The 12,778-nt window shown below is 38.4% G+C and overlaps 1 protein-coding gene across 1 annotated transcript in view; it reads left to right on the top strand.

Annotated features, from left to right (window-relative positions):
• LOC137351442 (protein unc-13 homolog A-like) overlaps positions 1-12,778 on the top strand; it is a 281,799-nt gene that overhangs the window by 97,040 nt on the left and 171,981 nt on the right. Inside the window, 1 exon segment of the mRNA XM_068015888.1 lies at positions 4,727-4,748. Coding sequence (XP_067871989.1) covers positions 4,727-4,748 — 22 coding nt within the window.

Raw genomic sequence — 12,778 nt, 5'->3', positions numbered from 1 at the left:
TGTCATCAGCAAACTTGGATGTGTGGCTTTCTATCGCATCGTCTAAGTCATTAATAAATATGGTGAATAATTGAGGCCCCAACACGTCCTTGTGGAACACCACTAAGTCACATCCAGGCAATTCGAGTACCTGCCCATTATCCCTACTCTCTGTCTCCTGCCACTCAACCAGTTTCTTCGGCAGGTAAATAATTTGCCTTCAATTTCATGAGATTCAACTTTAGTTAACAGTCTCCTCTGAAGGACTTTATCAAATGCCTTCTGGAAGTCTGAATAAATAACATCCATTGACATTCCCCTATCCACTACTTCAGTCACCTCTTCAAAAAATTCAGTTAGGTTCATCAGGCATGACCTACCTTTTACAAATTTATGCTGACTCTCTCATCAGTTGAAATTTTCAGGTGTTCGGTACGCCATCATTAACTATAAACTTGAGTAATTTCACAACAACTGATGTTGGGCTGACTGGTCTATAATTCCATGGTTTTGCCCTCTTACCTTTCTTAAGTAACGGACTGATATATGCAATTTTTCAATCTAAAGGAACAGTTCCTGAATTGGGAGAACTTTGGAAGATTATAGTTGGGGCATCTGCAATGTTCTCACCTACTTCCTTTACAACCCTAGGATGGAAGCCATCTGGTTCTGAGGATTTGTCACTCTTTAGTGCCATTATTTTGTTCATTACTTTTAAGTTGCTGATAATTTTGGTGAGTCCCTGTCCCTGATTCAGTGTTAGTTTCCTTGGGATGTCTGGCATGCTGACCTCTTACTCTACTATAAATACTGAAGTAAAGCAATTATTCAACATGTCCACCATTTCTTTACTTTCATTGACGATATCACCACTATTTCATTTCAAGGCACCCACATTGCTCCTGACCATTCTCTTTTTCCTAATGTAATTGTAACTTTTCTTTTTGTGTTTATTTTGATGTGTCCTGCAAGTTTCTTTTCATACTCTCTTTTTGTAGCTCTTATTATCTGCTTAGCCACTCTTTTCTGTTCTTTGCATTTCTCTCATTCTCGAGGATCATTTTGCATTTTCTTGCTCTTCTAGTTTTATGTTATCTCTTACCTCCTCAGTTATCTATGTTTTTTTGGCAAATTGAGCTCCTGCCCCTTGGGGGTATAAACTGGTTCTGTATCATAAATTAATTTTTAACCATTCCCACTGATCTGTGATTTTACTCATTAACCGAATTTCCCAGTTTACTGTGGACAGTTTTTGTCTCATTGTTTTGAAGTCAGCCTTACATAAATCAAACATTGTGAAAGTTAAAATGCCCCATTAAAAGCACTCTACCTTTTCTACATGCTTGTCTAATCTCTGCATTTATACATTCTACCACTTCACAGCTGCTACCAGGGGGCCTATACACAACCCCTGCTGCAGTCTTAATTCCTTTCTTATTTCTTAATTCTGCCCATAAAGTCTCCACTGTTTGCTTACCTTTCATTATAAGCTCTGTGTGCAGGAAAGCATGTTACACAATTCTTAAAGCTGGTGTAATATGGGAATAATTAAGACACTGATGCATGCTATGCTGCCTAATTTGCGTATCTCACACAACAGTTAAAAACAGATCTTTTGGGTAGTTGATAGTTACTAAATATTTTATATATATTTTCAGATGCAAGGGAGCACTTGTCATTTTGCTCCATGTTCCGTTACTTATTCAGATATTGAAAGCTGGTTTGGGATGTATATATCATTGGTATAATTATGGAGTCAGATTTACAATCCAACTTTGGACCATATGAAAGACAAAAACTTTCAGATCATCTTCAGGAGAAAGTCTCCTAATACTTGCGCTTCCCGTAAACTGCATGCTAACTGCAATTAAGCACAAAGTCACATAAAAAAAAAATTATCCAGATGACTCGTTTGACCATATGGGGACAATTATTAAACTTGATTTTTAATGTTAGGAGCACATCAATGGCTCCTTTCTAATATTTGCAATTTAATTATTAAGGTGTCAGTAGGTGCAGCTCTGTGCATATTTGCAAGCATTCGTGTGCAGAATTTCACTGTCTTGAGACATGTAATAATGAAGGGGCATAACTTGCATCTGCTGATTCACCATCACGCTATTATGGTCACTGATCTGAGAGCTGTTAACTGTAGTATCACTGGTCCAACAGAGGCACTTGGAGGGACCCCGCTATGGCTAGTGGTCTATCCAGTACCTAACCTAGTAAATAATTATTGGCACTTACACCAGTTGAAGAGCGCAACTGTTCTGACATGAATTTTTTTTGATAGCTTCGTGTCACTCAGGCCGTGACCCTTTCCTGCCTGCCATGTAGGGGTTAATATCAAGGCCTAGATGTAGATAGGAAGATAATCTAATACATTGCATTATTTTGTTATCTCTAAACATAAAAAGGAAGGCACTTTATATTATTTACACTGAGGTGGGAGGAGTGCACTGTTCATTCTAGTCCCACTTCTCCACAGGTCACAACATATTTAAATTTTCCCACTTACCAATACAGTCAATCATTTACTTTATTTTCCCCAGAATAAAACACACTAACCAGGTTTCTTTAATAAACAAAAAAAAATCAGTTTATTGTAAAACAAGTCTTAACCAGTAATGAAGTAAAGCATAAACACACAGATTGGAATATTAAAGTCCCTCTTTTACCGTAGCCCCTCACACTCTCTCACACATACACCAGTTAACCAGAAAAATAAAGGGATTTCTTTTTTTAGAGCTCTATTGCAGACAAAAAAATTACACTTAGGCTGAATACTTGTTCATTCTTGAAGAAACAGCAGATGAGATATGTTGTATTCCAAAACTGGCATACAGTCTGGCCTCCGAGTACATGTAGACGGATCACTGGGATCTTTCAGAACAGTTCTATTCAGATGGCGTTGAGAATGAATTTACTAGGCTTTTCTTCAAACACAGAAGACAAGATGAGTTGACACAGTAAACTTCTCCGGGTCTTTTAGAGAGATGCTGGAAAGCTGAGCTGGGTTGTGGTCTTCTCTCCTTCCTTGGAAATTCTCTTCTCATTGGAAGTTCTCTTCCTTTTTATTTAGTTCAACCCCAACTCAAAACAATTCAAAAGTGAAACTGACAGCAGGAGGTCAACCTTTTGACCTCCATCAATCTTGACCTGTTTCTTCTTTGTAAACAACTTCTCCAGGTATCCAAAGTTCTTCATTGTTTATTGAGCTGGAGGTCAGGTAGTTTCCCGGAAAGGCTTGTTTTCCTCAAGACCTCTCAATGCCCCTTTTTTAAAAAAAAAACATTTTCAGGGACTGTTTTTCAAAGTCAAATGGCCTTTACATGACCCCATTTGAAAATCCAAAGTTTAACATTTCTTCAATCTTTCAAAAATTAATCCTCAAAAAATATATTTAACAAAACAGAGGCATTTTCGTAAAAACATATTAATTGTGTTTAATTATATGCAGGTGGTGGGCATTAATTAGGGATTCACTTGTGCTCATATAGATAGGAACAGAGTGAAACTTTGTTTATAATGTGTATCTCTGTAAATAAAAGAACACAACAAATAGAAGCAGGAGTAGACCATATGGCCCATCGAGCCTGCTCCGTCATTCAAAACGACCATGGCTGATCTTAGGTTTCAACTCCACTTTCCCACTTGCTTGCTATATGTCTTGATTCCCTGAGAGGCCAAAAATCTCTCTATCCCAGCCTTAAATGTATTCAATGTTGGAGCATCCACAAACCTCTGGAGTAGAGAATTCCAAAGATTCATAACCCTTTGAGTGAAGTAATTTCTCATCTCAGTCCTAAATGATCGGCCCCTTATCCTGAGACTGCGCCCCATGTTTTAGATTCCCCAACCAGCGGAAATAATCTCTGTGTCTACCCTATCCAGCCCCTTTAGAATCTTGCATATTTCAATGAGATCACCTCTCATTCTTCTTGACTCCAGAGAATACAGGCCCAATTTACCTAGTCTCTCATCATAGGACAACTGGCTCATCCCAGGGATCAATCTAGTGAACCTTTGCTGCACTGCCTTCAATGCAAGTATATCCTTTCCTAAATGTGGAGACCAAAACTGCACACAGTATTCCAGATGTGGTCTCACCAAAACCCTGTACAATTGTAGCAATATTTCTTTATTCCTGTACTCCAATTCTCTTGCAATAAAGGCCAGCATGCCATTTGCCTTCCTAACTGCTTGTTGTACCTGCATGTTAACTTTCTGCGTTCCTTGTACAAGCATACCCAAGTCTCTTTGAACATCAACATTTACAAGTTTCACACCTTTTAAAAAAAAAAAAATCTGCTTTTCTATTCTTATGACCAAACTGCATAACTTCACACTTCCCTACATTATATTCCATCTGTCATTTTGTTCCCCACTCACTTAACCTATCTGTCTCTTTGCAGCCTCTGTGTCCTCCCTACAGCTTACCTTTCCACCAAGCGTTGTATCATCAGCAAACTTAGATACATTACTCTCTCTCTCTTCATCTGTCATTAATATAGATTGTAAATAGCTGAGGCCCCAGCACTGATCCTTGCAGCACTCCATTATTTACTGCCTTCCAACTTGAAAATGCCCCGCTTATGCCCATTCATTGCTTCCTGTCTGTTAACCAATCATCTATCCATGCTAATATATTACCCCCAACTCCATGAGCCCTTATCTTGCCAATTAACGTTTTGTATGGTACCTTATCGAATGCCTTTTGGAAATCCAGGAATGCCACATCAACTAGTTCCCTTTTTTCTACCCTACTAGTTACATCCTCAAAAAAAACTCAAGAATTTGTCAAACATGATTTCCCTTTAGTAAAACCATGTTGACTTCTTCTAATCATACTGTGCTTTTCTAAGTGCATTGTTAAGACTTCCTCAATAATAGATTCCAGCATTTTCCCAACGACTGATGTTCGGCTAACTGGCCTGTAGTTCCCTGTTTTCTCTCTCCCTCCTTTCTTAAAAAGCGGTGTAACATTTGCCAATTTCAAATCTGATGGGCCCGTTGCTGAATCTAAGGAATTTTGGAAAATCATAGCTAGTGCATGCACTATGTCTGCAGCTATCTCTTTTAGAACCCTAGGATGTAGGCCCTCAGGTTCTGGAGATTTGTCAGATTTTAGTCCCTTAAGTTTCTCCAATACTTTTTCTCTGCTGATATGAATTTCATCACTCTTTTTAGCCCCTAGATTACTGCCTATTTCTGGTATGGAACTTGTGTCTTCTACTGTGAAGATATTTAACAAAATATTTGTTAAATGCCTCTGCTATTTCCTCAATTTCCATGCTAATCTCTCCTGTCTCTGCTTCCAAGGGACCAACGTTTACTTTAGCTACACTCTTTTCCTTTTGATATACCTATAAAAGCTGTTACAATCAGTTTTTATATTACTGGCTAGTTTATTCTCATTCTATTTTTTCTGTTTTTATCAACTTTTTGGTGACCCTTTGCTGGTTTCTAAAACACTCCCAATCCTCAGACTTGCTACTCTTTTTTGCAACTTTGTAAGCCTTTTAATCTAAAACTATCCTTAACTTCCTGAGTGAGCCACGGATGGGTCATTCTGGCTGAATTTTTGTTTTTCAAAGGAATGTATTTTTGTTGGAATATTTTGAATTGTTTCTTTAAAGGATTCCCACTGTTCATTAACTACCATACCTTTTAGTCTACTTACCCAATTTACCTTAGCCACTTCTCCCCTCATGCCCATGTAATTTGTTTAAGTTTAAGGTTCTTGTTTGTGATTGAAGCATGTTACTTTCAAACTTAACATGGAATTCAATGGTATTATGATCACTGTTTCCCAGTGGATCTTTTACTATGATATTGCTTATTAACCCTGTTTCGTAACACAATACTAGATCTAGGATAGTTTTATCCCTAGTTGGCTCCACAATGTATTGCTCCAAGAAACTGACCTGTAAACAATCTACAATTCATCTTCTAGACCACGCCTGCCGATTTCATTGTCCCAGTCTATATGAAGGTTAAAGTCCCCCATAATTATTACATTGCCTTTGTTACGAGCTCCAATAATTTCTTGTTTAATGCTGTGTCTAACGGTACAACTACTGGTAGGGGGCCTATAAACTACTCCCACCAGTGTTTTCTGATTCTTGCTATTCCTTCTTTCCACCCATACTGATTCTACTTCATGATCTTCTGAGGCCAGATCCTTTCTCACTAATGCTCTTATGTCATCCTTTACCATCAGGGCTATCCTTCCTCCTATTGTGTACCCTGGAATGTTTATTTCCCAACCTTGATCACGATCATGTAGCAATGTCTCTGTGATGGTGATTAGAGCTAAATCATTTACCTCTATTTGTGCCACTTGTTCATCTATCTTATTGCAGATGCTTCGCGCATTCAGATATCGAAGCTTTCATTTCATTTTTTTGCTTCTATTCCCATCAATGACCTTCATTTTTTGATGTACAATTTCTGTTAAACTCTCTGCCCCTTCTTGTCCTATTCTGTTTACCTTTACCTACAATGCTTTACTGTTCCGATGCCTGGGCCTTTCTCTTTGGATTTCTAAATCTCACCTCTCCCGAACCCTCCCTCTACTCGGTTAGTTCACAACCTCTAGTCTTATCTGCTGGCTCACTCTTGAGCTTATGTGCACTGTACCTTCCTATCACACCCAGATTATCATTATCCTTATTGCTATTGTGCTCTCTTGCCTTCTCCTCTCTCTTTAAACAATCACATCTTCCCTCACTTGATCCCTCACCCCTACTATTTAATTTAAATCCTTCTCCACTGCCCTAGTTATACAACCTGCCAGAACACTGATCCCAGTAGACCATCCCAACGGTACAGCTCCCACTTTCCCCAGTACTGGTGCCAGTGCCCCATAAATCAAAACCACACCAATGAATCTCCCACACCAGTCTTTGCACCACGCATTTAACTGTCCAATCTCATTTATCCTACACCAATTTGCTCGTGGCTCAGGTAGTATCCCAGAGATTATTACCTTTTGAGGTTCTGTTTTTTAATTCAGCCCCTAGCTGCTCATACTCCCTATGCAGAATCTCTTTCCTAGTCCTATCTATGTCGTTGGTGCCCAGGTGGACCATGACAACTGGATCATCCCCTCCCACTGCAAGTTCCTGTCCAGCCCAGAGCAGATTTACCGAACCCTGGCATCGGGCAGGCAACACAGCCTTCTGGACTCTCGCTCTTGGCTGCAAGAACAGTGTCTATCCCCTGACTATACTGTCCTCTGCTACCATCGCATTCCTATTTACTCCCCCCGCTTGAATGGCTTCCTGTACCATGATCCCATGGTCAGTTTGCTCATCCTTAAAAGCTTATAAAAGCGTGTAAAGATTGGTTTCAGTTTTAATCTTCACCACCTCGCTTTCTGGAATAGAACACTTTATCAGTCTTTACTGGTGCCACTGTTTCAGCTTGATGACTGTGTCTGAATTCCTTTCTTGCTATAATTGGTTCACTTTTGGTATAGACATGAGAAATGCATTTTCATAAAATGTCACAATATTTAGTGATTTCACCACTGAAGTAAAACCACAGCACAAAATCTGAAGCTAAGTGGTAAAAGCAATGCATGCAGAATCTAATTGATTGAGAATTTTTTTATGTTTGTATATGCATATTAACATTTAGTGACTTTAACTGCAGTAATTTGATTAGACAGTTCTGTGAAGTAAACCGAACTTGATTGTTACTTACTTTAAACCTCAGGAGTACACAAATAATGCAGCATCCATCCTATCTCGAGAGATGTTGGTCCTAAGTTGAACAATTGAATTTTTTTTTAAAATTAACAATGCTGCCAATTAAATTGAAAAATAGAATTTCATTCCAACTGGAATTTATACCAAATCTGGCAGTTGTAAATGTATGCAGGGGAATGTGTGCAACATAGATTGGCACCTTGCAGATTTGAGCAAGTTGTAAAAATGGTAGAATAATTATTATCTGCAATGAGCCTTTGATGAAATAAATCGGTAGCACTATTTCAAGGTAAACCACAACAGTAGGACCAAGAGGCATAGATTCAAACCGATGAAGGATGAATTGAGTATTGTTATTCGGGAGAATTGTTTCTCTCAGAATAATCAATGCTTGGAATATACTTTTTGTTAAAGACTCAGTTGGATGCTATGATGGGAATCTTTAGGTTTTTCTTTCTGCGCAGATGAGCAAGGAGCTAAATAAACGTCTTTATTGGTATTTGTTTTGTGATGTGTTCTGTACCAGTCCTATTTTGACTTTTATTTAGCTGTATTATCTAATTCTCAAACTGCTACAGTTTTTGTCATTCATCTGGTTAGTGGCATATCTGTGTTCGAAATTAAGGAGTTGGAGTGGAAATAGCAAGCAACCACTCTTATTGTATGTCTTTCAATTTTTCTGCCTAACCCTAGATAGTTTTTCTTTCATTCAAACAAATAATTATTGAGTAAAATACTGCGGATGCTGGAACTCTAAAATGAGAACAGAAAGTGCCGGAAATACTCAGCAGCTCTGGCAGTATGTGTGGAGAGAAAAACAGTTAACGTTTCTGGTCTGCGACCCTTCATCAGAACTGCGTTCCTTAACACCTGAAAGGAAGAGAAAGTTTTTTGTTAATGCAATAGATAAGGCGAAGGATGAAATGAAACTGTGGAGCAGGACAGCTTTGAGATAGAGTGCTGCTGGAGAGAGAGGTCGAGTGTGTACATGTGCTGCGCATGTTCTGATGAAGGGTCAGAGACCTGAAACTTTAACTCTGTTTCTCTCTCCACAGTTTTTTAAAAATTTGTTTGTGGGATGTGGGCATTGCCGGCTAGGCCAGCATTTATTGCCCATGCCTAATTGCCCTTGAACTGAGTGACTTGCTAGGCCATTTCAGAGGGCAGTTGAGTTATCCACATTGCTGTGGGTCGGGAGTCACATGGAGGCCAGACCAGGTAAGGATGCAGATTTCCTTCCCTAAAGGATATCAGTGAAGCAGATGGGGTTTTATGACAATATACAATGATTTCATGGCCATCATTAGACTAGCTTTTTAATTCCAGATTTTTTTTAATGAATTGACTTCAAATTTCATCATCATCTGTGGTGGGATTCAAACCCATGTTCCCAGAGCATTAGCCTGGGCTCTGAATTACTAGCCCCTATGCTGCCAGACCTGCTTAGTATTTCCGGCACTTTCTGTTCTCCTATTAAATAATTATTGAGACTAGTTGATGCAGCTTGCAGGGTTGCCAGTTTGCGTCATATGATCTATACAAAGTTAACAGAGTTAGAGAGTACAAAGTCCTTCCCACCCCCCTCCCCCCAAACTCAATGGTTGAAAAGTGGAGTTGACTGAGAGAAAGTAATTTATCTGCAGTCAATCAATGTTCTTAAAAGGAAGCTGGATCAATATCTGTTGAAAATTGGAATTGAGGGTCACAGGGAGATTTATGGGCATGCTTAGATTTTTGGCAGAGAAGGTAGAGGATCTACATGGTATGGAGGAAGGGTAAGTATATGCCAAGACAATCATGATTTTGGATGGAGTTGGCTTGATTGACCTAATGGCCTTTTTTCACTATGGACATTTGTGTCTGAAATTAAGCTGTGTTTTCTAGGTATCATCAGAAATAAAAATTACTTACAGTTGCTGTTTAATGCTCCTTTTAATGAGTATCTTATTTTAATTCTCATATTGAAATGTGATCATTTTTCTTGCTTTTATCATACAAGCAGCAAACCTCCATTGAATTACTTTAGGCAGCATTTATATCAAAGTACACTGGAAAGCGTAATTATAAAGGGGTACAGAGAGCATTAAAATCAGCTCTGCTGTGAAGTGTTGAGCTTTGACAAATTATTATTGAAAGAGTATCAAATATGTTGCCTTTTGCAAATAAATGTGTTTTTTTTTCTCATAGGCACAACTTGGGGAAGGAGTTGGTGATCTACCCAAGCCACTTTGGTTTAAAGGAGGGTAAGTATAATTTCATCAGTTAGTATGTAGCAGAAACTGCAATTTATATCGATTGAATACATCAATATTAAAATATTTTATAAATTTTAATTTCTTAATACTAAAAAGTACTTTGGTGGTGGTCATTTTTATAATCCATGTAGTGTGCTGGAAGCCTAATCCTGGGGGAAAGTATATTATTTAGTGGTCCCATTTTGTTCTCGGGGTGCAGGTCTCTAAAATGTGTCTCAGCTTTGAAATATAATGCATTTCAGAGTGTGCTACAGATACTTACATGTTGGTACTACGTATGATGATCAGAAAACTGACAATTTGATGGATAACCAGTGTTTGCCTTCAAGTTAGTTCAATTTTTAGCTCTCTTGATTATTTTGCATGCTTTTAGGAAGCAATTTAAATGTGTTGACTGTGGTAGGTTTTTAACTTGTTGCCCCAACATAAAACAGTGATTGTGGATCAGCCAACCATAATAAAATCTACCCGAGTTCTTTTTCCATTGACTTCAGTGGGAATGAATATATGGCACTTTCTATACTGGGAGGTTAAACTGCAATGACTGTTTTACATCTGGGCAACAAGTTGAAGATCTACCCCAGTGTGTTTTTGGTATGGAAAACTTTGTTGTTGTAGATGTTACTGCAGCAGAAAATCTGAACAGAAGTGGAAAACTTCAATTATTATCAACTTGAGAACAACTTAATTTTCTTCATGGTTGGAATCATCAAGTGAGTGCTGAGCAGTTTCTAAATTGAGTCTATAGCCTGTAACCATATAATCTAATAAACTATATTCTAGCATTTTGCAGTGACCAGGAAATCTTAATTATATGGAGTTGAGATAGCATTTAAATACACTGGTCTATATTTTTGTCCTTTAGAAATAATTATTAGAATTCACCCATTTCTTTCCTGAATTTTATTTCAGTCAAACTTAAAGGTGCACTCTGGTTTCCGCTGGTCCAATTTGGTGAATAATTCAATGGAAACTGACCAGTCAGGGAATACCAGCATTGATTGTCATTTTTCCATTTCTTAAAATGTTAATGAGCTGCTTATTCATAGGCCATAATGCAGCTGTGCAGTAAGGAACTTGAATGCCCAGGCAATGGTTGGTTCAAACATTTAAAAAATGACCCTGTTATCTTATTTAAGTATAACTGTCTGCTTGAATGCAGATGAGAAATATTTTTGTCAAGACCAAGATTGGGTCAAGGCATTCTTAGTGTGATTCGATGTAAGTTGTAGTACTGGATCAGAAGCTCAAAAAGCATTGAAGAATGTGAGATTGGCCACTGAAGTAAAATGGAAATGGATTTGATGGTGTAAGGGCTTGCAAATGCTGTCACAGGTATGTATTTTGCCCTAGTTGACACAGGTATAATTATGCAAAAATTACACAGTAAAGTTGCTGGGTTTTTTAAGGACTTCACTATGACAGCAACTCGTATCATTTTCACAGTAGGGTGCACAGTGATACTGGTTTGGGCAGCAGCACAATGTATCCCCTGGCAACTTTTGAACAAATGATATTGGCCTGAATGGACATGCTGACACCTTCCTATTATGAAGTTGAGAGGGGCACATGGACTACAGTCATGCTACCTTCTCCTGATTTGAAGGGTCTCTAAAATGTACAGCTTGTACTTTGACATGGAGAAAGAATAAACTGTACATCATTACTTTGATAGGCACAGCTGAATTGATGAAATTTGCTTATGCTCTCCTTAATGTACTTTGTACTTTATAGGTGATAATACAGGAAGCAGTAGTCCACTGCCAGAGTTGGAGCAGCACAGTACACCACACCCCTGTGTCACCGCTTTTACTTGAGCGTCAGCCCATGTACAAGCATATCAGGACTTAGAATTGTGAAGGGTCAGAAGTGAGTACTGGATATTACACAGCACAGTGGTGAGGAAAGGAGAGAAGATGAGAAAGTGGTAGAAGTTGTTAAGCTGCAAGTGCAAAGTGGGGGGGGGGATTGTACAGATTGTCTTTTCCTTGGCCTGAATTTTGCAGTCAGCAGCAAAATGATGATGCTCACCACTGAACTTTAAGAAAGCTGCCTACAAAAATCTAGCGAACTCTGTGGTGTGCATTTCACTTTTCCCAACGTTGATTGCATTGTGTGCTAGTTTTGGGGTATCTTTAGCATTTAGCAACAGTGATGTCATCAGGCAGGCTTAGCAGCCAATAACATTGGAAAATTCTTACAGACAGCAAACCAGGAAATAACAAGTGGATTTTATCATTCACTTTTTTATAATTGTACAGAAAGCGAAGTAAAGATTAGGACATACACATGGCATTAAGGTAGAAGCTGAAATATACTAAACTTTAAAAAAAATCTATGAAATCTATAGCATGGAATGGAGAAATTTGACATTCCACAAATATAAAATTAGTTTTTCAGGGCCAGAGAGGTTGTTCATCAGTAATTATGACTTAGTATGTCATTAGAAACCCAGTTACACCACATTCAATAAGGTGTAACATTTTCAAGGGTTCTTACAATGTGATTAATGGCATAAAAAGTGGAAGTTCACATCAAATCAGCGATTTCTAATTGATTTCCATCTGTGAAGACTTTAGCAGTGCAGTTTGTGGAAGGGTGAGAAATCAGTAACAGCAGCTCCTGGATTTCTGCATTTGTACATGTGTGGATGCCAGAAGTTGCTGTGAATTTTGCAAGAGTAATGACAGCAAACACACCGACAGTTTCACCATCCTTACAATTACAAATTCTGGACCCTTATGCTTGGTCTTCCTACATCCCAGAAAATTAATTAAATACATGGAAAGTGTGAAGACATGTCTTGACATAATTCTTCAAGTAATGGGA

The sequence above is a fragment of the Heterodontus francisci genome, chromosome 36, assembly GCF_036365525.1.
Source record: "Heterodontus francisci isolate sHetFra1 chromosome 36, sHetFra1.hap1, whole genome shotgun sequence".
NCBI lineage: Eukaryota > Metazoa > Chordata > Chondrichthyes > Heterodontiformes > Heterodontidae > Heterodontus > Heterodontus francisci.
The sequence above is the reverse complement of the archived record's forward strand: the minus strand, read 5'-3'. Positions and strand labels throughout refer to the sequence as shown.